This window comes from Drosophila obscura, unplaced genomic scaffold, assembly GCF_018151105.1.
Source record: "Drosophila obscura isolate BZ-5 IFL unplaced genomic scaffold, ASM1815110v1 contig_28, whole genome shotgun sequence".
NCBI classification, from domain to species: domain Eukaryota; kingdom Metazoa; phylum Arthropoda; class Insecta; order Diptera; family Drosophilidae; genus Drosophila; species Drosophila obscura.
Genome location: NW_024542815.1, coordinates 306286 through 331492, shown reverse-complemented (window position 1 = coordinate 331492; position 25207 = coordinate 306286). Strand labels below are relative to the sequence as shown.

Here is a 25207-nt window from a genome sequence, read left to right as displayed (position 1 = left end):
AAGAAAACATAATTTGTAGTTGCCTAAAGTTACAGTTCCTTTTTGGCAAATCCACAGACACAAAACTGTAACAATTCGGAAGATGCCAGGTGCAGGATTTCAATGCTTTTCTGTCCTTTTGTGTGTAGGCAGCATGCAATCGGCAAGGCCAGGCAGCACCTTGATACGTTCCCATAACTCGCGTGGCATGCAGCCGGCATTTGTTATACGCCACACCAACCGCACATGCAAGGATGCACAAGGATACTCCGAGCATCCTTCAGGGTATCCTATAGAATATTGCACTTATAAGAGCATAGCACGCGACTATCTACTATGCTGGAGCATTACTAACTGGACACGAATTCAAGCTTAAAGATTAATGCCGTTCGAGAGAGGGGAGAGGTAAAGAGTGATATTAAAGTAGCTCTGGGCAGAGTGGGGCCTGACATTGCGATTGGAATCGGGATTGGGCATGGGGCATTTTTGGTTGATTAACTTTTGAGATGAATATCAATATACAATATAGAATATCCGAACAATGTAACAATACTCCGCCGCACACACAGAATGGGGAGCATAGTATAAGCAGCAGGGAGGACAGAGCAGAGATACACACATAAGTGTGGCAATATGACCGAAGCATTTTCATTATTGTCTGGCCAACTGATTTATGCCAGTCAATTCGCTTTCAGCAGACAAACCGCCGGAAAATGAAACCGATGAATCAGTAGTGCGGCCAATTCGGAATACAAATGCCATGGAGCACCAGCTGTTGACCCTCTCATTTTGCTTCGGGGCCAACCTCAGCCCCAGCTACAGCTACAGTTACAGTTACAGCCTCATCTGTGCCACATCCTCAGCTCCGTCGGCAGCAAAGTTAAACGATAAACTTTTCCCAGTTTGGCCTTGACTTGAAACTCAATCATTGTGCGGTGTTTGAACAGGGGGCCAGGGCAAAGAGCCAGGGCACAGAGGCAGCCGAAGTCACTGGCAGTCAAACGAGACGACCTGAAATATGTCCGAGGGAGTGTCGAAAGAGTGTCCGCCAGGACTCGATATTGTCCAAGGGGCAGAGAGTGATAAACAGACTCCAGGTTTCAGATGTTTAAGAATTGTATCTGAAGGAGCCGAATTAAGCCTAAAAATTACCGCAAGAGTCGAAGAATTATTTTAAAAGTTTCAGACGGAGCTGAAAGAAGTTTAAGAATTTTCCTCTTCCTTAATTAGCGTCTAGAAATACACATTTGGTAATTTCAAAGGCAATTAGAGAACGTTAATGAGGTCCCAAAAATATACTGGTACTACTTTTTTTTGTCTAACCTTTCATGGTAGTCCGACCCATCATCTGAATATTATATGAACGTAGTGCACTAGCAAGTACGAAGATTATTGTTATATGACGGATCGCTGATCTCATAACGGCTGGCTGGCTTCATTTTTCGCTCTCCACACTTTCCAAACAAACATTTGTGCAACCACACTATAAAACGATGACGGGGCACCACCGCTCACTCGATAAATCGATGATGGAGCATTCCCGAGAGCCCCTTGAGCAGGGCTTATCGCGAATCGCGAATCGCCAGTGAATCGTATCAGTCGCTTATAGAGCTTCGTGGCAAACAGGTGATTCAAGTTCTTTTCAAGAGCAATGGGCAACAATTCTATTAAATCTGACTACCTCTTGTTCGGAGCCGATATGGAGAACGTGGCTGCCGGCGTGGCCATCTTTCGTCCTCCGCTGTTTGAGCGCGACCGCGTCCCCGAATGGTTCGCAGACATGGAGAAGCACTTCGAAACCTTTCATGTCACCACCGACGCTGCCAAGTGCGCCATGCTCATCGATCAGTTCGACTGGGAGATTCTAGACGTAATCGACACCGACTCCTCCTACTCGAACGCAGGCGAGGGCCAGCGCTACCAGGCCCTAAAGACCACTGTCCTCCGCTAAGCTGCAGCTCCCCCTGAAAAGCAAACGAGAGCGATCTGGATCTGGAGCTGAACAATAACAATATAACCCTCCTCTTGCACTCACAAAACGAGCATTCATTTCCCCCATTTGTTTCGTTTGAAAACTAAAATTAAAAATTTCATAAATAAACTGTAATGGGCTTTAAAAGCGTTGGTGAATCGCGGGAGAAAAGCTTTCGATTTTCCAGCACAGAAGATAGGGTGAGTCGACCGCTGGATCCCCAACACAGAAATGAGGGTGCTGCAAACAAACATGTGCAGTCCTATATGATACCCAATCTCGTTGGGATTCCGGTTAGGATCTACAAGTTAATTGCTAGATAAAAATATAAAGCACAAGCTGAATTTTTCAATCAATGTTTATTGTTGCTCTGTGTGGATGTAAGAATTGATCTGAGTGAGTCCATCAAATCAATATGGATATGATATTCGCTGATTAGAGCTTCTACTCTCTCTCTCTCTGTCGCTGTTCTTTCCCCCAAAAAAAATTGCTGATTGATGCAATGGCGCTTTTGGCTCTGGCATTCTCTCCCCCTCCGTGCGTATTCAGCACTTGGCAAGAAAACAAACAAGATAGGCACAAATATCAAGAAAATAATTTGGAATACAGCACATGATGGCAAGCCCTGAATATAAAAACAAAATACATATGTATGTATGTATGTACATAAATATATGCATATTAGTCGTATGTGCGATTATAGTCTATATGAAAGTCCTACATCCACATCCACAGATACGAAGGCGTCGAAACCAAAACAGAAATGAGAACCAAGTGCGTTCCGCTCTCTCGCTCTCTCTAAAATTATCTCTATGCACGAATACTGATGCAGATACAGATACAGGAACGGGGCTGAGATGGAGCTTTGGTATATCACTTTCAGATACGGATGCTGTGTGCTCCCGTGTGAACGCAGCGGGCAAACAGAGCGGAAGAATTCTCGTTGGCTTCTATTTTATCTACAGAGATCCGACCTTATTCACTTAAAATCCTTCTATATTTTCCGCTTGTTCCACGTTGTCTTTTGTCGTGTGTTTCTTGTTTCTGTTGTACTCGTATTTATATATATTTCGCGTTGATTTCGTTGTCTGCCGCTTCGTTCGTGGTCGATCCGCACGAAAGTACGAGTGTGTACATATTATTTTTTGTTGTCGTGACTTCGTGTGTGGTGTCTGTGGGGCAGCACAATAGCATAACAAACCGAATGGTGCAAAGCGGCGTATACGTGTTGCACTCATATGAAAGTGCGTGTAATGAAAGTGTACTCGTAATTTCTTTCGTACTTGTATTCTCTTTTTTTCGGTGAGAGAAAAAGTGTAAGAAGAAGGACAAGCCTTCAAATCAAATTGTATAAACGACCCTCATGATGGGAGATTGTCGATGGGAGATGGTAGATAGTATATGAGAGATGTCCCAATACCTTTCCACCACCTGGCTGGGGGCTGACTTTTGCATGGACAATGTGACGTCACTTCTGTTAATACATACATACATATTTATGTGCAATGTACAATGTATATATATACAAAGATATGTGTATATACATACATACATTCATTTATGAAGTAGAATTCAGAGGCAGAGGAAGAAAAAAATAAAGATGAAGAAAAATAAAAATATAAAGACCGCACAATCATACAGTCAATTTTCGCTGTGTTTTTCGGGGCATTAAAACAAAAGCATTTTGCTACGAAATATTTATTATTGTGTGTACCAATGCGGAATGTGTTTATAGAAGAGACCCCCAGTCCAGTAGTCAGTGGTCCAGTATCCAATGGGCGCAGCATTCGAAATCCGAAAAAATTCACCATCCAATTCCCCATTTTCCACCAACCCCCTTCCCTTTCCACCAACCCCTCTCCTCCACCACTGACTGAACGCTCCCTTAACCATCGCATCGACCCAATTGTTTCTTATTTACCAATTTACCTCACATCATTTTTTTTCTCTGTGTGTATGTGTGTGCTTCTTGTTATTGTTCGAATAGCGGACACGTGCTGAAAATTCTCGTTCCCATTTAAAGCGGATCAATCAGTGATCAATCGGTGATCTCGAAAACGGGGGATCGAAACGCCATATGTATGTAAGCTTCGTGTCATTTCTGATGCCACACTCGAGAAGCACTTATGAACCAGCAGCAGTGGAAACAACAAAAACGCTGAAAAATGGATTTCCATATCGGTTGGATATCAGTTCATTGAGGAAAAAGATCACGTGAATTGATCTTTGCATTCGTATTCATATTCCAATACTTGGCCACCAATCAAATACACAAAACTATCCTTGAAAATAAGAGAATGTTTAGAACTTGAAAGGAGATTAAATGGGTTTTCTGAATAAATCGATGATCCGCTCTTAAATAGCTTACTCATGTAATGCATGAGCAACACTTCTGACGATTAAAATTTGAAGACCAATTCAAGGTTTTATGAAAAATTTTCCGAATCAGCTAAGTCGAGAAAAAATAAAAAGTAGGAAAAAGTGCAATAAGCTTGCTCTTTTTATCGCAAAATGGAATAAGTCTACAATATGTACCAAATAAAAAAGGGTTATCCATCCATCCATTGTCCAGAACAAACGTAAGGCCGCAATCCAAGCACTGTAGTTTACTCCAAAGAAATATTCTAAAGGTGAAACTTTCATAAAATCTAGCTTATTGCTTCGGCTCAAGAACTAAGGTATATTTTTTTTTTGTTAAGGGGGAGAGGTGGCTGTTTTTTGGCACATCGTTTTGGTTTTTGGATCATATCCGGCAATCAATTGACACGCAATCTCGCACAATTCGCCACTTAATTTCTATTTTTAATAACATTAACAACAACCATCGGGCATGGAACAACAAGCAGTGCGAACACGCGGATGGCTGGCACGGGCTTTGGACTGGGAATGGGTATAAGGGGGTATTCAAAGCATTCACAGAAAATCAAGAACCTATTTTTGGTGGCGAGTCTAAGGAAACAACAGAAAGAGCAAAATTCATATTTTTAAAACGTTTGCCCGTGGATTCCCTCTACAGCATTCAGCATTTAGTGTGTGCTTACGAGAAACTGTAAAAATACTCCTAAAGCTACTCTACAATAAAATTCCCATCATTAAACCATCAGACCATCAGATTAATCATTAAAAACTGAAATAAGTGAAATCTAAGTTAATACATCTTCAATACAAAAATGCATTGCATTTGCTCAATTTTGCTTCCTTTCGATAATATTTTATAAAGCACGATAAGACCCACTGCCGATCTTTTGGAGGATTATACATAATCTGAGGATGACACCAAAACGAGGACAGAACAACAAGAACATCTATAGAGTTTGATACCCTTCCAATACACATGTGTAGCCGTACATACATATGTACATATGTAAGCGGCGACAGCTACCCGGCCTCCCAGCAACAACAACAACAACAGCAATAACAAAATGAGCATGAATAAACATGAAGAGGCAGGCTCCGATTTAAGCTTTTGCGAAAGCTTTCCGATTTCCGATGAAGTCCGACGACGGGAATAGGTCCAGGGTTGCATTAGCCTTGAGGCAGTTGCCTAGGGCCCCGCCTAGGGCTGACAGAAACATTTGTAGAAAAAACAAAACTCCATATAATGAATAAAAAATAGAATAGGCACTGAGAAACATACAAAATAATCAAGCAAACATAAAATTTATAAGTTTTTATTTGAAATGAAACGAGAAGGAACGTACGAGTCGCTTCTGGGGACGCGACTCTACTTATACCCGTACTCAGTCAGTATATACAATTTTGATTTTGATTTGATTATTTAGAATTTTAAAATTTAAAAAAAATTTTACATATTACATTTCTTTGCTACATCTATTATCTACATCTTCATCTACAATGTATATTATACATCTAACATTCAGATTCTAAATGTAGCACTTAGATTGTACATCTCCTCCGCTAGAGGGCTTTTGCGTACATAACGAGGCAGAGTGTGCGAGCGAGAAAGAGAATGAGTAGTGGGTCTCTTTCTGTTGGAGGCGGGGGAAGCATCTGAAAATGAATTTCTTCATTCTGGCTAATTATGATCCGGTATGATTCAGATTCGGCAACCTGGTAGATATAGTCATTCTCTACGATACTGCGTTTTTAGTTTTATCTTATATTTAAAAATGTGCCTGCCACAGATTTTCGTTCTTTGTGGTGGCGGAAGGGGCGGGGCGAAATTTTGAAATACACTTGTAGCAGTGTGATATCACATGAGTCTGGAAACCAAATTTGGTTTCTCTAGCTCTTATAGTTTCTGATCTAGGCGCTCATCGAGACGGACAGACGGACGGACGGACAGACGGACAGAAGGACAGACGGACATGCCTATATCGACTCGGCTATTGATGCTGATCAAGAATATATACACTTTATGGGGTCGGAAACGTTTCCTTCTCAGCGTTGCACACATCCACTTTTACCACAAATCTGATATACCCCTTAACTCTTTTTTGAGTACGGGTATAAAAAGAAGGAAACTTGCGTGAAAAAAGGGAGGGCCCCAGGTCGGTCCTGAAAAGGTCGGACGAATGCAAAAACAACTACATTGCTTGGGCATCTTGGTATTTTATAGTCTCACCCATCCATGGCTCGATCAAGTGTGCCGAATTCAATGAAACGTTTATAAAATTGTATGCACTTTTTGTTTCAGATATCCATCGACAAGACTGTAAACTAGCGAAGATGTCAGCAAAAAAACAGCAGCGGCAGCAACAAGAACAAGATATAAAATACAGCTGACTGAGAAGAGAAGGCTAGCTGTTTAGTTAATATAAATATAGGAAAATCCCGAACGAACATATAACAGAAAACCAGAGCACAAGCCACACCTACACCTGTACCTGTACCTCAGGTACACGCCCCAAATATCGGGAATAATTCGAATGTGGATGTGGATGGGTATTGGAAGACCACAATATGATGTTCACACGCGCCCAGGTGCGCAAACAGAAGACAACCAACACGAGCAGCCAAAGACCACGCAGCTCTGGAGGATCCTCGCGGCATCAGGGACTCCAAAATCATGAGGTTAGAACAAGCCCACAGTAAAGTCCTTAGGCGAAAGCGTGTTAGGCGATATATGGATTCAGTACAAAATAAGGATTCATGTTCCTAGAATTTTTTACAAAAAGAAATTGTTTTATTACTTAAATTTAGTTTTAATTAATCAAAATGTTTTTTTTTTTTGGTGGCTCTTCGGGCTTATGCAAAAATCTGCAATTTTGTTGCCTAGTGTTATTAAATTTGACAGCTCCGATTTGGGATTGCCCTTTTTCTACGCGCACCCCATGGGTATTGATGCATAAAAAAAAGCACTCACGCAAAATTGACAAACAAAATAAATTTCGATATTTATGAATCGTGCAAGAACGATGTTTTGAGCGTGTTAAAAGGGGGAAGGGAAAATTTATAATTTTTATAACAGTGTAAGACCGAATTCGTGCTGAAAGAATGTGTGTAGGCGAGGGCAAGGTGTACTTAAACTTATGAAAAATTGAGTCACCCTTAAATGAGAACTATAGTTCTCTATAGGGTACACCAACCCAAGCTTAAACTAACTCCATTTGTATCTCTCTTTTTCTCATCTTTCAGACCCGCTATAAGCTGAGCTCGACCAGCAGCAGTGGGGCCGGCAGCGGGATAAGTGGCAGCAGTGCGACAGGCGGAGCACGTCGCGATCGGGACAGGGACAGAGACTGGAATAGAGACAGGGATCACTATGGCAAGCAGCATTCCTTCGAGCTACCACGCCAACACTCCAAGGAGGAGGCCTATCACCGGGATAGGGATCGAGACAGTGGCACCAGTGGCTGTGGCAGTGCTGGAGCCAGTGGCTTTGGCGGCGCCGCTGGCGGGGTCACAGGTGGTGGCGTCTATGTGGACAGACGAACGCGGCCAAGAAGCATCACCAATCGGCGTGGAGCCATCAAGCATCAGAAGTGGGCCTCATTACGATATCCACATCCCATATAATACCCACTTATTCTTTTACTTCTTCATAGAACCCATGATATCAATGGCCATCGGTTTGTGGCAAAGTTCTTTCGTCAGCCCACCTTTTGTGCTTTTTGCAATCTGTTCCTTTGGGGATTCGGCAAGCAGGGATATCAGTGCATCGGTAAGTGCCATTCCAGTGTTATCCTGGCACCTCTGATGTAAATTTTCTCTTATCCGCAGTCTGCCAGACGGTCGTCCACAAGAAGTGCCATGAGAAGCTGTTGGGCAAGTGCTCTGGTTCCGTCTTCACCTCAGCCAGCACTATTGTAGGTCTATCCATTCCACAGAACCCCCATTCCCACAGGCCTAATCAGAGCTTCTCCTTGTCCAACTTTCCACCATTTAGCTGCTACGAGAACGCTTCAAGATCGATATGCCGCATCGGTTCAAGCCGCATACATTCATGTCGCCGACATTTTGCGACCACTGCGGTTCATTGATGGGCGGCTTCTTTATCCAGGGTCTCAAGTGTGAGGGTGAGTCCATCCAATTCCGAAAAGAATCTCCTCTAGATTCTCATTGACGAAAATATTTATTGACATAAATAAATTTTACTCAATGCTTTTGCGGTTTATTGGTTGCTCGAGCATTTCCCAGGTTGGCACCTTCTAGTGTCAGAAGTGTATGTTTGCCGAGCTGTATATTCCAGCCCTGGTTTCTTCTCTTGAATCAATTTCTCTCTCTCTCTCTGTTTATATTATTTTTTTCTCTCAAAACTACTTTCTAAAATCTTAATTGAGTCATTAGAAAGTAAAAAAAGAGCGACCTTTTAACAGAGAAAAAAAAGAGAGAAATTCCTTTGTTTTGTTCTCTTTGTACAGGGATTTTCTGGGTCGATAATGGTAAAAACCCAAACAAAAAATTTTGAAATTACCGTAACGTCATTTGAAGCGGATAAGCTTATCACATTGAAAATTACTTGTTAAAAAATCATTAAATCAGAAATGAAGGTTGTCTTCGTATACATGTATGTATGTACATACATACATACATATCTACATATGTACATACATACATACATACATACATAGGAATAGAGACATATGTATCTCCTGGCGAGATATCTCCTGGCAGGCCCTAGCGACATACATATCTCCTGCGGAAAAATGTATGGCAGGAGATATCTCGCTATGCCCCATATCTCCGGGCGAGGTCAACAATAAATTGTTAAAAAAAAAACTATTTTACTACCAGCGACAAAACGTTACACACGTGTTATTTTAAAAATCGTTTTTTCAAGTATATGGCTATGAAAATAAAATACTTAGTAAAGATTTTTGTTTGAAATTTATTGTTCAACAACAAACGAAAAGGAACGTTGGGAGTCGCTTCTTCTCTACTTGCACGAAAACAAGAGAAAGAGCAAAGAATAAATATAAATACATATGAAAACAATTACTTTAGTATGTGGCACGACGAGATATAATACGCGTACACATTTAAGAACATAAAAACATATGCATGTACATACATATGTAGATATACGAGAATCAACCAAAATGAGCGCAGTGTATTAATATCCGCACAATGTATGGATAATTGCAACATTTTCACAGCTTTTTGTATGAGGAAATACTCGTAGAGACTTTCACTTGCTGTGCGTGATCGAGGCGGAAATGATCGTAATGCCCAAAACCCAATTAATCTGAAAAGGCTTTTTATAGCAGATGAACGGACAGACTACATTAGAAATCAATTTATTGCGACTTTGCCAAACCAGAGGAAGCCCAAAAAAAACATGGCGAAGCGAACAAGACAGAAATAACAGTGACAGAAGGAATGCGAGAAACTAACACGAAATGATCAAAAGCTTGGATGTCCTATAATGGTTAGTGCTTGGGCGGATGCTTGCCGAATGGAATTTCGACTGGTTCTGCTCTGTTCTACTGGATCTCAAATGAATTTTGGATCCCATCTACTGCTGAGCGACGGCTATAAAAGCCGAGCTATGAGTTATCTTATTCAGTCCAACAATACACTGGTCCCAGGGTTCTACAACAAACGTTATGACACATAGTGCATACCCCAGTGACATACCCTGGCAAGCGATGCAAACAAATGTTCTTCAGAGCTCTGGGGACGGCGAGTGCAGCGTCCGACATGACAGGAATGCAGGCGCAAAAATACCCCATAAAAATATCCCGAAGCCAGCTCGCTCCCTCTTCTCACTTTTGCGACTATAAATCGCAAAGATTAAGTGCTGGGACGGCAACAGCAACAGAAACAGCAACAAACAGAGAGAATAGAATAAATACTTGCGGTACATGTTGCAGCAGTTCTATTTCTAGTGGTTTGGCGCTTTCCCACTGTCACCCATGATGCCCCGTCCACTCATGGCGGCACTCGCGTCGCCCCACGATTGTGTATGTATTTTGCGGAACCAAAAAGCGTCACCATTAGCATCAGCATCAGTCGAAAATTGCCGCCATCCAACTTACGGCATTTGTCTGGCATTTGTCATACTTTTTAATCGTCTGAAGTAAGGTAGATGCAACATCTATGCGACATGCAACTCCCCAAAGTACAGATATCCTGACCAAAATTGGGAAGATATTGGGCTTTCTTTTCATGCATATACATACATATGTAGGTGTATCGGTGCATAGATACACCACGAAATTCCAAGAAATTTAATTTGCTTATTTCAAAAAACAATTGATTTTGTAAATTATTGCTAAATGCTGATTTCAGCATAAAAGTTTTATGTACAGCAGATGCAGGTAATCATAGTCATTATTCGTTCTTAGTTTTTTTCCGTTTCAGTTTATTTTTCTCTTGTTGGGTGATGGACAAAACATTGTGGCAAAACATCTTCATAGCAGGTGCAAAAAACAAGTATATCGATGATCGGTTAGAGATTGTACAAACAAAAGTTAGTAGGTACTACTCTCACACGGAGGGGGTAAATTCTTGCTGACCGTCAATGTAGCTGGACATAGATCAATGGTGGATTTTGGTGGGCTTTCCTATTTCCAATTGTTCCGGCAATCATCAGTCAGTTTTAGTGGGGGATCAGATGAATACGTCACGATGAATACACACATTTTTTAGATAATTATTCACACGCTTTCAGACAGCCTCTCCCCCTTTGGGGTGAACTCTTCTGCTCACCCACATTAAGATCTCTTTGGCGCATACTACGTTGAGCTCTCGGTGGCTCTCTCTCTCCCATTCTCTCCCTCTCTCTTCTAGGAGGTTCTGTGCTCTTTCGCTTTTACTTTCGCTGTGCAAAAACTGGGAAAAACAATTTCTATCAAAACAAAACTCAGAAATAATTTTGATGTTTTTCGAAATTCGAAAATGCTCGTCTTCGTGTATAATTTATGGCTGTGTGTTTGTGCCGGTGAGGGGCATATTTCGAAATTGGCAGGCACACGGTCGGTGGTGGTGTATGGTGTGTGTCTGTGGGGAGAGCAGCAGAGCAGCTAGTGAAGAAGACGATGATCTGGGCCTGTGCCTCTGCCTATGCCTGAACACCGATATAGACACACCACACACCTCAGATGATTCTGCTTCTGATGCTGCCTTTGTCTGTCATCATCGGCGAAGTTAGCCTCCGACAGAGTCTCTCTCACACACATACTCGCAGAGACATGGACTTCGAAATGGGACTGGGGTGTGAATGTGCATGTTTGGGCTGTGCTGTTGTGTGTTGTTTTCGAGTGTGACCGTTTCTCTACTTGCGTGTGTAGTGTGTGTGTGCAAGATCAGGAATCGACTCCGGCGAGGCGCTTTAAGATATTTTGCGATGCTCTTCACATTTCAGTAGTTTCCGTTAATGCGTTCGGCTCGTCGAGGTGGTGGTCAGGTGGTCATCTTTTTTTTTCTGGTTGGTTCTGCGGGGATGGATACCCTCTGTGGATATCCACCCTCCCCCCCTCCGCCAATACGATCTCATACGATCAGTGTGGTATGAGTGCAGTGCGGTGCGGTGCGGTTCAATAAAGGGGACTGTAAGCGGTACGGTGCGCTACGTTGCGGTACGTCTTCCATCCAAAAACCAAAAATCGAAAGAAATGCTGTGAAACAACGTGTCCGCCGCGAAGATTTACAATAAAAAATAAAATAAAAAGATTAGAACGGAACTAAATTGAAATAAATGTATGCGTGTACCAAAATCGTAGAAAAATCGCAGGCATACGACTCGTGAGCTCTTACGTCATGCCAAGAAATTTATCTACTACATCGGAATATACACACTCATTTATCTATTTCTATATAGCACATGCGGGGCAAAGCCAACAATACATATACATATGTATGTATATAAGATCAGGAAGAAAACGAACAGATATGGAAATCGCCATTCAAATGCGTTGATTATTGGATAATCTATCGATGCTAATGCGAATTCGATTGCGGGCTCAATTTCTCTTGACCTTCAGCTATTGACAATTCTATTTAATGGATACATTATTTTAATATACACATTTTGAAATTTCCGTGCGAGCTACATATGTACATATGTACGAGTATGGCTGATTATATACAGCTTTCATATAATTCAAATATATGTATAAGTTTTGAATCAAATCAACTTCAAGCCACTATTTCGTATATTGATGCACCTCACTTACCGTGTGTCTTTTGTGCTTATAGCACTTCAAGCACTTCACTCAAACAATCCATTCAATCAATGGTCACTTGCTGAACAATTACCATTTACAATTTCAATAAAATGATTGATATGGTCTTTGTTTCTAGAATCATTTGACCATATCGTTTCAGATTGAATTGGACTGGCTGCTTAATAACTTGGAATTAAATCTTTGGGCCAATTACGCTATAACTAACGTGCTGCCCCGCGCCAGTGATGGTGCTTGGTATTGCCAAATGCTGGCACATTATGACAGCAGTTTTGAAATTTCTAAAATTTGTATAATTAAACGTCAAGACAAACAGATAGACGGACAGCAGCAACATCACCACAAGCACCAGCACCAGGGAGAGCCGAGAGACAGAAATACAATAGTTTATACATAAAGTATAATTTAAGTAAGCGTTAACCTGTGAAAGAACCAACTGAAGTGCCCTCGAATTTATGGGCGAATCGTTCTATTTCAAGATATTGCCCAAGCGGTGTAAAATTTTTCGAAATTGTGGCCAAAATAGCAATCAAATTTAATTATGTATTGACATAGCCCCAAAACAAATTGAGTTCGTTTTGGCTGAATCAGGAATATACAAGATCAATCGGCAATCGAATCCGTTCATTTGGGTAGATAGAAATAGGCAACCATTAACCATACAGTGAGATTCTCAGCTTGTGTTCTGTGGCTATCTGTGGCAGACATAGAAGTGAAAAGCCCCAGACTCCTAGAGTTCTGAATCGCAATTTGCCCTTTAGGAATTGAAATCTTCAGTGTGTAATTACGTGGAATTGAAAATCGATAGAACTACTCGCACCCGATAAAAACAATATATTCAAAGTGCAGAAAAACAACTGAAAAGCTACGAAAATAAACTAAAAAAATAATAAAACAACAACAGAAGAAATCGCAAATAATTGTTAAAGTTAACCTGTGTGTTAAAGTGCTCTTTTGGAATTTTTTTTTTCGTTGTGTGCCGCGTCGAGTGCCCAGCAAAATGCCCCTGTACTCGGACTCCACCAACTACTACTACAGCGGCGGAAGCAGCCAGCTGTACTCCCCATACTACAGCTCTAGCTCCGGACTGGGGCTGAGCGGCGTTGGATCGGGAACAGGATCCAGCTACACGTCCAACTACAATCGCTCGTATCCGGTCAGCTATATGGTGCCCCTGTCACCGTCTTCGCCACGATCCCCTAGCAGCTATACGAGCGGCAGCAGCAACTCCATCTCCATACACAGCCTGGGATCGCGTTACCAGCCGAAGCTGACGACTATCACAGAGAGCTCGGGACTGGTGGGACGGCATGCCGGCCACAGTAGCCTAATGCCCCTCACCAGGATACAGTCGCCCAAGTATGTGTCGAGCCCCACACACAGCTATAGCCACAGCTCCGCCCACAGCAGCAGCAGTCGCTATATACCGCCACGACCAATCGCCATCAACACGGCGGACATCGATGTGAGTTCGGCGCGGTATCGGAGGCCTGTGGCCTCGATCCGCAGCAATGATAAGGAAGAAATTGATGCGGGGAAGAATAAGGAAAAGGAAAAGGAGAGGGAAGAGAATGTCAAGGTGCAAGTGGATCTGGCACAAAAGCAGACAACTTATCCAGCTGCTGTGGTAGCCCAGGAGCCCGTTCCAGACAATCGACAGCCCCGTCGTTCCACCATCAGACGCAATCGGGCCGTGGTACGTCTCTCCACCATCCGAAGAAAGAGCAAGGAGCGCACAGAAACCTCAACCGAAAAGAGTCTCGTGGCCAAGGAGGAACAGAGTTCGGCCCCGGAGCACCAGTTCCGAGATTTACCGCCTGCCACCGAACCAAGTCTTAGCTGGCGCCAGAAGCTAGCCGAGGAGCTGGCCTCCTTTCCCACCGTCATCAACAAGAAGTCTCCCGGTGAGCTTCTGAGGGAGCGTTTCTTCATACACGAAGACAAGGAGCTGGCGGAGCAGCAGCCACAGTTTAGGGCCAGCCAGCTACGGGTCCAGCAGGTGGCCCAGCCACAGCTACAGAGTGACCGGGAGAGCCTGGCCATGGAGGAGAAGGTAAACACACAGTTGACAGAGGAAAGTGACCAGGAAAAGGAGGAGAGCGAACAGGAGGGTATGCAGGAGACAATCCGTCGGCTTAGCCTTGTCCAGTGCCCGACTTTCCACGATATCTGCGAGGATATCTCCTCGGACAAGATTGACGACGATCTGAATGCCGGAGAACTGCGACGCCGCGCCTCCATCATCCAGGAGCAGGAGCAGGAAATACTTAACAAGCTGCAGAAGTCCAGCTCGGGCAGCTTTCAGCTGATTCACCTGGAACGGCGATCCAGCCACGACAGTACCACGGCTGACGAGTCCTCCAGCGGACATCGTCACAGCTCCAAGCAGCGCAAGAAGAGCAAGAAGCTGCGCGACAAGATCACGGCCATTGTTGAGGTGCAGAGTTCACCGAGCACGGCCCAGCTGGAGCACATGCCCAGTCTCCTGGAGCTGAACGAGGACAGTGGCACGACGATGCCCCTGCAGCAAGGCAGCTCGTCCTCCGCCACTGAATCCACATCCAGCTCCACCCCCAGTACCAGTCCCAAGCCGATGTTCACGGTCAACGTGGAGGTAGAGGAGCATAACCAGATACACAAGATATTCAAGTTGCCCAAGAAAAAGACAGTCCCAAAGCCAGCAGAGATCCAGCCGGAGGCGCAGATGGAGATGGCCCTGCCCGAGGGCTTCATGAAAGCCGCCCCAAAGCCGGCCAAAATATCGCCACTAAAGAAGCCGAAAGCAGCGCTACAGCAACAGAATCCGCAGCCACACGTGAGTGTGGCTCAGATATTCACCTTCGATGAGGCGGCAATTCAGAAAACACAGCCGCCGGAGACCAAGGTAGAAGGTGTGGCCACGCCCAAACCCATTCGGAAGGTCATCCAGAAGTCGGAAAGTGGTGATGACTTCTGGTCGCAGATCGGATCCCGGGAGACGCTCTACATGACTAATCGCAAGAAAGCGATTACAGAGCGACAGGAGAAGGTCCAGGAAGAGAGTATTGAATCGGAAATGCAACGTCAGTCAAAGATTATACCAACGACACCACAGCTCAAGTCAGAGCTTCTAATTGAGCTCAATACAACAGGAGAGATAACAACAACATGTGCTTACACGACTACAACGACATCACCAAAGATTACAACAAGAAAACCACAAATAGCCCCAACTAAAACCATCCAGCCAAAAACAAAAAGCCCGCCATCAATTAGAGAAACTAAAAAGACTTCACCAAGGACAACACCAACATCAACAATAACTACTACAACCAAAGATCCAATCCAATTAACGCCAACATTTACAAAAGATTCGCCAACAACAGTTATACCAAAATTCACAGTAGTCGCTAAAGCGAAAGATTCACCAGTGGCTTCACCAACAGCTACACCAACAAAAGAATTACCCCCGAAAAAATCTGCAAATGCTATAACAATTATTGATTCAAACAAAGCAAAACTAAAAAATGCACAAAGAACAGATTCACCATTGCACAAATCAACACAATCCATAGCTTCAACAGAAATATCAACAACAGCTACGGAAGACAAAATATCAACACCGAAAACCACGAAGGTTTCACCAAAAATTTCACCCAAGAACTCAACACCAACGACAACACCAAAGGTGAAATCGTCAATAAGTGCAACAGACAAGACACCATCAACAGCTGTGGCAACAACCAAGACGCCAACAACACCAGAATCGCCACCACCAACACCAGCAGCAACAACAACAAAGAAAGCAACAGGAAAACATACATCGCCAAAAGCAAAGGTGCTGGCATCTGGCAACGCTGCACATACGGGCATCCCAGTTGTCATGACAACGACAAATGCTGGGGCAAAATCTGCAACAGCAATAATAGCAGCAAAAGCAACGGGAGGGCCAAAAATAAATAGCGGGCAATCGGCCAAGTCACCTGAACAACAACAGGCAACAACAGTCGCCGCCGTCGTCGCAGTGCCAGTGCCAGCCACGAAATTAAATAAAACAACACATAAGGAACAGCACCAGCAGCAGCTGCAACAACCAGCAGAAGGAGCTACCGCACCAACTACATTGAGGCAGCAAACGGAAATCAAACCAAAATGTACGGAAATCGTTGAGCCAACGGACAGTTCAAAGGTTCCATCACCGAAAACGACAAAGTCAAAAAGTGGCGGTAAAACAAACAATGCATTGAAAAAGAAGTCAGCCACTGCCGCTCCAACAGGCACTGCAGCAGCAGCAGCAACAGCCGCAGTAGCAGTAGCAGCAGCATCAACACCAGCAGCAACAGCTGAGAGCAATGTGACCCCAATCAATGCCGATCAATTTATAACGCTGGCCCCCACAAAGGCGGCCAAAACATCGCCAGGGAAGCAGCAACACCAACAGCAGCAGCAACCACAGGCGAAATTCGTGGCCACAAATGCGTCATCGCCGGCAGCAGTCGCTGCAACAACAAGGAAAACGCCAACGCCTACAACAACTGCTACAGCGATAACAATAGAGAGATCGGTTGCCAGTGTTGATGTTGTAGTCGCAGTCGCTGGGATCGGGATCGGCATCGGCATCGACATCGGCGATGACCGAAGCGGCGACGGCAACGACAACAGCTGCGGCGAAGGCGTCGGCAATATTTTATCAAAGTTTGCAACAGTATCGAATTTGGCACAGTGTCTGCGAGACGTTGATGCCGAGCTCGAGGACTATATACCATCGTCAGCGGAGAACAGCAACGACGACAGTTCGGACGATTACTCCAGCGCGGACGGTTGTGCGAATCTCAGCGCCAGCATGAAAAAGAAGCAGCGCAAGGAGAAGAAGAAACAGAAGGCGAAAGGGGCCGCTGCAGCGCCGCTCCGTTTCGATCCCCACAAGAAGGTCAGAATCGATACAACCAACAAGTGCTACGTAAAGGAGGAGGCGCCCCGGTATCCGCTTGTGGCCACGCCACGGCCGCTGTGGAAGCGCGAGAAGATCGTCTACTCTGATGAGAACACCGACGACGAGAGCAGCGAGGAGGGCAGCGAGGCCACCGCTGGCTCCTTGGACGAGGACAGTGATGATGAGAGTGAGGAGTGCAGCTCCTCCAGCAGCAGCGCCAGCTCCGAGGAGTCAGAGGCAGCGGCCACCAACAAGAGGAGAACGGATGAGTCCGATGGAGGAACGGCGGTTGCTGCTGCTGAATGCAGCAGTAGTACAGTCACCTCAGCGGCGACTCTGAGCGTGGGTGCATCCACTTCGACGTCCAGCTCGCCCTCGATCATACGGATGAGCACGTGCAGCAATGATTCCGGCTTCGAGGGCGGCACAGCACCCTCCAGTCCCAAAAAGATGCTAGGTAAGGATCCTTGGTACCCCAGCCCCACTTTGGGGGCTTCCTGAACGATCCTACAAGATCCCTGTCGGAAAATACTTCTCACAGACTTCTTTCCCGCCCCTGGTGGTCACTTGAGTGCGGCACGTGTCGTCAGAGATTTGCTTTCATTTCCAAAATACTTTCACTCACACATCGGAAGAAGTATAGACAAACGATATAGACTCGTATGTAGATAGAGACCTCAGGCATGCGGACCATGCTGTAGAAGAACAAACACAGCTAAAACATATAAACAAGCCATTATATATAGGGTTAAGTATACGGATCTGAATGCGGCATTCCAGCATTATGCGATCTGTAAAAACAATTCTCGGAATGCACTGATCGGCGGAATATTCGCACATAGTGGCACATAGTATTCATGGCAGATCGCGGAGCTTCCAAGAAAATAAATGTCACATCTCTGGGTTTTAAGGTGATGGAGATGGCCACAATGAAAAACGTTCAGAATGGCTGTGGGAGAGCCCAAGAAGCTAAACTAAAAATGTTATGTTTTTTGTTCTATTTTTTAATAGGGGGCCCAGCCCCCCTTACGCCACCAAAAAGGACGAAAATCTGTGGCATCCACAATATACGACAAAACGAAAAACGCAGTATCGTGGAGAATGTCCCTATCTATCAGATTTCCGAATCTGGTTAAGATCGGATCATTATTATAGCCAGAATGAAGAAATTAATTTTCAGTCGCTCACCTCGCCCTTTTCTGCGCTACAGACGCTACTTATTCTCTTTCTCGCTCGCACACACTCTACCCTGTGCAGTGCGCAACCTTTCGCGAAGAAGCAACTCATAACGTTACTTCTCGCTAAAAAAAAAAAAAATTATCAAGTTAGCCATAAATTTTGTTCATCGGATGCAATTCTACAATTCAACGATGTATGTGCTTTTCCGAGTGGATATAACCAATTAACTTCCTATATGTTTTGTTCGAATCTCGCTTTATGTAAGTTTTTGCAGAGAAATTCCTTGCCTTTGATTACTGTTCTGTTCTGTTCCGTGCTTGCGTTGCTTCGTTTCCTTGATGTTTGTGCGAGAATTTGCCAGAGATCGGATGCCAATAGATCCCAGAGAACGGGAGGTAGAAAGAATCGACAAGTTGGCATTTTACTTTTAGCCGAAAAACAACAAATGAAAACAAATTGTTTAGGTCATCGTTGTCTCTGTCTCTGTCTGCCTCAGCCTTTGCCTCTTGTCTGCCTCTGGGTCTTCTCTGCATTTGCCTTTGCTTTCTAGAACGATATACAATCATATATGTGGATGTACTTATGTATATTGTATAAACATCTCTCCGATCTGCTATCTTTACTATCGGTATAGTACAGTTATGAGCTAGATAGACAATTTAGCTGTAGATTTTATAAAAAAATTCCTTTGAATTTAATCCCGTTTTAACATCGGGTATACGTGCTTTTGCTTGATGCCGCCACAGATATCACGAATACGCAGAGTACAATGAATGTTTTGAATTCGTGTGAAAAAAACCAACACCATTTTACACTCCACACAAAACCTTAAACACCAGCAATAACGAATGGGCGGATATGCGTTCTCCTCCATGCGGGAGAACAATACGCATAAAAATATTTCTCGAGACAAAAAATCGTGCAGCCAATAAATCGCATTGAGTAAACCTTTCTACCTGCCCCAAAAACAAGAATTTAATATCCATTTGTATGCAATTAATTCCCAACACTCTCTCCTCGGACCCAATACTATCCGATGCGATGCGTGGGCACATACTATATCCAAACCAATCCGAATGCGAATCCGAAACGGACGCGAACCAGAATGTGACGTGAATTGCCACAAGAAATGCGAGCGGCTCACGGCCAATTTATGCGGCGTCAATCAGAAACTCATCGTCGAGGCGCTTACCTACGTGAAGCGAGGTAAACAACGGTAAACTCGCCTCAGCAAACCAAAGAAACCTGAAGGACATCGAATAACCAAAAAATAATATTCAAAAATTAGTTGTTAACCTTTTTCTCACATTGATTTTGCCCGAACAGAGTAAACCTGTGGGAATGTGTGAATGTGTTCCTGCCAGGAATTTGCCAGTTATTCCGTGAGTGTGGGGAACATAAATAAAATATGCTGAGAAATCGGCTGTGTTTGGTTAACAGTGCCAATTGTGAAAATTCAAATAACATTAAAAAGGGAAAAAATTAACTGACGATGAAGTAATTGTGTTGATGGTGGCATATATTGTTGAAAAACAAAAGGATCAATATTAGTCATTCTTCTTGGTTTTTCGCTCAGTGTTTGCCTCCATCTCCCACCATTCACTTCAGGAAAAACTAGCAAATGTCTGACAGGTTTTTTCTGCGGTGCTGAAGACAGGCCCATAAGATAAAAGACAAAAGTGAATTAAGTATGCAGAAAGAAACGAATCTATTAGCCATGCCATCGTTTTGGAATACGTTTATGATACCAAAACAAAACTAAAAATGCGTTAATTAAGGAATAGACGGCAATTGCAATTGATTCCCACGTTCCCACCGAATCGGTGGGCAAAATCAATCAAAAGAAAAAGGTGAGAGACCAAAAGTTTAAATTATACTCTCGATACATTAGGCGCCCGTGAAGCCCGTGACTCGCCCAGCACACCGCCCAGCCTAAATCCAGCCTATAAGATCGAGGCCAGTGATGAACACGATGGTATGGTGATCCTTTTAGTATTTTAATTACCTCACAGATATAATAAATGCAACCGGTACAATAGATGAATAGATAAGATCCACTCAAGTGACCATCAGAGAAAGCCCCCAAGCACTACATAATCTATAATGTCTAATAATGTACTAATTTGTATCTTCAAATGATTTTAACTAACTTTTACTTTTAATTCGATGCTTTTCTACCTTTTGCAATGTCTGCTACTATCGCACAGAAACATCATATACATATTCACAATTCCAAAAATCCGGACGTTTCACTGCGCCAGCAACAGTAATACCTAGATTTAAGAATTATTCGGTAGATGATTTTCACTTTCTCGCCGTTCTCGGTAAAGGAAGTTTCGGCAAGGTAAGCAACACACTTTACAAAATTTATATATACGTATTTTATTCTAGACATTTATCTATTTCCCATTGATTGGGATAGGTTCTACTAGCTGAGCTGCGTGATACCACATACTACTATGCCATCAAGTGTCTGAAAAAGGATGTCGTTCTGGAGGATGACGATGTGGACTCGACGCTGATCGAACGCAAAGTCTTGGCCCTGGGCACCAAGCATCCGTATCTGTGCCATCTGTTTTGCACATTTCAAACGGAGGTAAGTTGTCCTTGATCGGGGTCATCCGCTTCTGGCTCGAATCCATATTTGAGAGTTCCGAAAACAAAGTTTTTTTTTGCCATAAATATTTGTTACAGTTAGGGACACATTATCGATATTAAAAGCTATCTATCTATTTATAGATATATATATAGTAGACTAATAAATAAATTAAAATATAGAAAGAAAGCTATCTGAAAAGATTCGATGGGGGCATGGATTCCGATAATCGCTTTCGTCTGCTTTGCAGAGATACCGGAGATATCGGAGATACGCCCCCGGCGAGGTCATCATCGCCCAGTTTGCTCATAGGTAAACACATAACCGATTAATAGATATACCTACCAATTGATCGATTAGTTTAGCCGTCTATAATTAGCCAGAGAAAAGGTAAAATGTTCTATAAATTACTGCCTCTGTGTGTGACCATCGATTGGGGAACACGACGTCGGTCGGACATGACAGAATCAGTCAGCTCACCATGTAGATCAGGGTGCCTGTCCGTCCCAGCTGCGCGTTCAATAAGTTTCTGTTTCTGTTCTGCATTTGCATTTGATTCTGCATCTTGCATCGGCGTCTCTTGCATTGACACCGATTAGAAGGTATTTTAATTATTTATGACTTTGAAGATACATTCTATTGAGGGCCAGTGCGCACTATTGCTCTTTATCTGTTATTTCTTTATCTCTCATCTAATCCCATGCTTTTCAGAGCCATTTGTTCTTTGTAATGGAGTATTTGAATGGCGGTGATCTCATGTTCCACATACAGGAGAGTGGACGCTTCTCCGAGGAGCGATCCCGCTTCTATGGCGCTGAAATAATCTCTGGCCTCAAATTTTTACACAAAAAAGGCATTATCTACAGGTAAGCATCACATATCGTATTGTATCGTATATGGTTTAATATTCTTTCTATTCCTATTATTTCTAATACAGGGATCTCAAATTGGATAATGTTCTGCTGGACTACGAAGGGCATGTGCGCATTGCCGATTTCGGCATGTGTAAATTGCAGATCTACTTGGACAAGACGGCCGACAGTTTTTGCGGTACACCCGATTATATGGCGCCCGAAATCATTAAGGTTAAAAATCACCCATCCCTTATATTTGACAGATATTTCATATATTTCGTAAAATTTAATTGGTGGTTGTTTTGCGTGCAGGGTGAAAAGTACAATCAGAATGTAGATTGGTGGTCATTTGGTGTGCTGCTCTATGAAATGCTGATCGGTCAATCGCCGTTCAGTGGCTGTGACGAGGATGAGCTCTTCTGGTCCATATGCAACGAAATTCCATGGTTTCCCGTCTACATATCCGCCGAGGCCACGGGCATACTCAAGGGGGTAAGTTATAAATCTTCTTCTAGGATATATTCAATCTAGTTTCGTTGGTTTTTTATTTTTGCAGTTGCTGGAAAAAGATTATGCGAAAAGGCTTGGCTCACAGTACAGTCCTGCTGGTGATATAGCCGATCACATATTCTTTAGGCCCATCGACTGGAATCTGCTGGAGAAGCGGCAAATCGAGCCTCCATTCAAGCCCCAAGTGGTAAGTGATCTGCAACTATATACTATAGATCCATAGAATGCACTCATAATTTTTGGTAATATCTTGGCTCCCACAGAAACATCCCCTGGATACGCAATACTTCGATCGGGTGTTTACAAGAGAACGTGTTCGGCTCACACCCATCGACAAGGAGATACTGGCCTCCATGGACCAGAAGCAGTTCCATGGCTTCACCTACACGAATCCCCACATCACATTGGACTAGATCTATGCCCACCCTAAAACAAACTACACCTACACCTAAATCTAAAGCTAAGTCAATATCTTAACTAATTCTTTAGAGCAACAGTATTTGTATATGTAAATATTTATTATGAAACCATATTGAAACCATCCATAACGATGGGGAGGAGAACCAACGAGGATGAAAGCAACTCGCCGATCGAGGATAGTTTTGAAAAGGGTCTAATTGTTAGGTTAGTCCGAATACGAGAGTTCATACGCGGTGTCGATGCGCCATAGCTCTCTCGAGTATATTTCTAGTCAATTAGCCATACACCTATGTCTAAGTCTATAAACTCTACTCTAATTGTACAGATATCCCTCTCTCTAACATATACATACATACAACACATACACGTTCACACATACACGCATACTATATACATCCATATACATATGGACATTTTTTTTTTTTACATTCTTTTGTTCCTAATTTTAGTGATACACCATACATCTATACGTCTATGAGAAATAAAAATCAAATAAAAAACAAAATCCACGAAAGGGAACGTTCTGAGTCGCTTCGTTGGCCGCGATTCTACTTTTAAACCCACACTCAGTCAGTATATATGTAAGTTACTGTTATCTAAATGTACAGTGTGTACAGAGTGTGTATTAGCGAGAAAAAGAATAAGTAATGGCTGCAGCTCTGGAAAGGGGTGGGGTAGCCACTGCAAATGAATTTCTTCCCGTATCTTCAAAATTTTGGATGCCATAGATTTTTGTCCTTTGTGGTTGCGGTAAGGGGCGAGGCAAACTTTTGAAATACACTTCAGTGTGATATCACATGACTTTGGAAGCAAAATTTTGTTGCTCTATCTCTTATAGTCTCTGAGATCTAGGCGCTCATCGGGACGGACAAACAGCGTTTCCTTCTTCGCGTTACACTCGTCCACAAATAACGAAATTTGTTTCTGAACGAACAATAACTCAGTCATATGGGATTGTGATTTGAGGGCTACCGTATGCTAAGCGCTTCGGTACACTTCGTTTTGTATCCATAGATTATCGACTATCGATTGTTTTGAGAATATATAGGAGCAAAGTATTTTTTAAGAAGTATCGTAGTGTCAAAAGCCTTCACTGCCACCGTACAGCCCATTACCGTTTGCATTTATCCCCCAATACTGCAGATGCGAAGCAGTGAGAGTGAAAAGCCCCAGTGAACCATGGAATAAATTTTCGACTGGCAGAACATGGTGTCAATAAAAATTTAACCGCCTCCCGCTTATCCACAAGCGCTAATTTTCATAGCGATTTTACTTTTTACCGGGCATATATATATTGTATGTACGTTGGGGCGGACATCGGTCTTTGTTTCAATGCTAATGAGCCACAGAAATGTTTGTGTGTGTTTGGGCTTTGTTTAGGCCCACTATTCCAGGTCGCAGTGAGAGTGGATGGGTCGGCTTTTAATAGCCACTCTAATGGCTTGTGAACCAGTTTGATGGCAACCAGAAGGCAGAAGCAGCAGCAGCCATTCAAAGAATTATTCTTGTTAACTCTGGCATAAATCAGTTATAAGCCAACACATATGTACATACATACGAGTACGACATATTAATAATTCTGTCCATGTTATGTTTTGCTCATACGTAGAAATACGTGTAATACTAGAGGGAAAAAAGAGAGGAAAGATCTGCTCTGTTCTGCTCTGCTCTTTCAGCTGCTGGCCGTCAAACAACAAGCCCCAAACAATAAACGCCATGGCTCGCGGCCAGTTATGTTTTTATTTTAAATTCAAAGTGTTGGCCATGTTAATGTACAGTGGGTCGAAAGTGATTAATCGCTGGATCCCATCTATAACTTAACACGAGAGAATGAAAGTTCAATAGTATGGGACAGGAAATCCCCTACATAAAAAATCCAGTGACTTCCGTTGGTTAGAAGCGACTTATGTATGTACATACGAGTACATATACTCGTATCCTGAGAATTTGGCTAATTTAAATGTTACAATTTAAACCGAATTTGATTTAAATCTAATTTATTTAAATGGTTTTCTTGTTCAAAATTTGAAATGAAACACGTTATAATTCTGTTCACCTTTTTGGCCCACAGTGCGGCTGTGGAAAACGGTATTTTCTCTAATTAATTCGTTTTTATGAGCGCAGTGCACAGTGCTTCCCTCAATCCAACTCAGCTCGGCCTGCTTGCCCCGTCAGTCAGCGTGTCGCTGGTCAGTT

General features: G+C 43.1%; 1 protein-coding gene across 3 annotated transcripts; it reads left to right on the top strand.

Moving 5' to 3' along the window:
• Positions 1–6608: 6608 nt before the first annotated feature.
• Positions 6609–23523, top strand: LOC111070017 (putative protein kinase C delta type homolog). Of its 3 annotated transcripts, XM_022360313.2 has the most exons (14): positions 6609–6985; positions 7550–7896; positions 7960–8075; positions 8135–8220; positions 8301–8430; positions 19736–19837; positions 20523–20606; positions 20839–20975; positions 21054–21227; positions 21939–22093; positions 22165–22312; positions 22394–22573; positions 22638–22778; positions 22855–23523. In XM_022360313.2, exons 1-14 carry the CDS (start codon positions 6875–6877, stop codon positions 23002–23004), a joined length of 2061 nt encoding a protein of 686 aa, XP_022216005.2. In that variant the 5' UTR covers positions 6609–6874; the 3' UTR covers positions 23005–23523. The 3 variants fall into 3 exon arrangements, with proteins under 3 accessions (XP_022216005.2, XP_022216003.1, XP_022216004.1); XM_022360311.2 differs by lacking the exons at positions 6609–6985; positions 7550–7896; positions 7960–8075; ... (2 more) ...; positions 19736–19837; positions 20523–20606 and adding exons at positions 11721–11783; positions 13302–17909; XM_022360312.2 differs by lacking the exons at positions 6609–6985; positions 7550–7896; positions 7960–8075; ... (2 more) ...; positions 19736–19837; positions 20523–20606 and adding an exon at positions 12998–17909.
• Positions 23524–25207: the final 1684 nt, after the last annotated feature.

What these genes read in the sequence shown, in the direction of transcription:
- LOC111070017 (XM_022360311.2), top strand. Translation starts at nt 13,541, where the DNA reads ATGCCCCTGTACTCGGACTCCACCAACTACTACTACAGCGGCGGAAGC. An exon ending in CCACGGGCATACTCAAGGGG is followed by an intron (nt 22,574 to 22,637) that starts GTAAGTTATAAA and finishes TTATTTTTGCAG; the next exon opens with TTGCTGGAAAAAGATTATGC. An exon ending in CTCCATTCAAGCCCCAAGTG is followed by an intron (nt 22,779 to 22,854) that starts GTAAGTGATCTG and finishes TGGCTCCCACAG; the next exon opens with AAACATCCCCTGGATACGCA.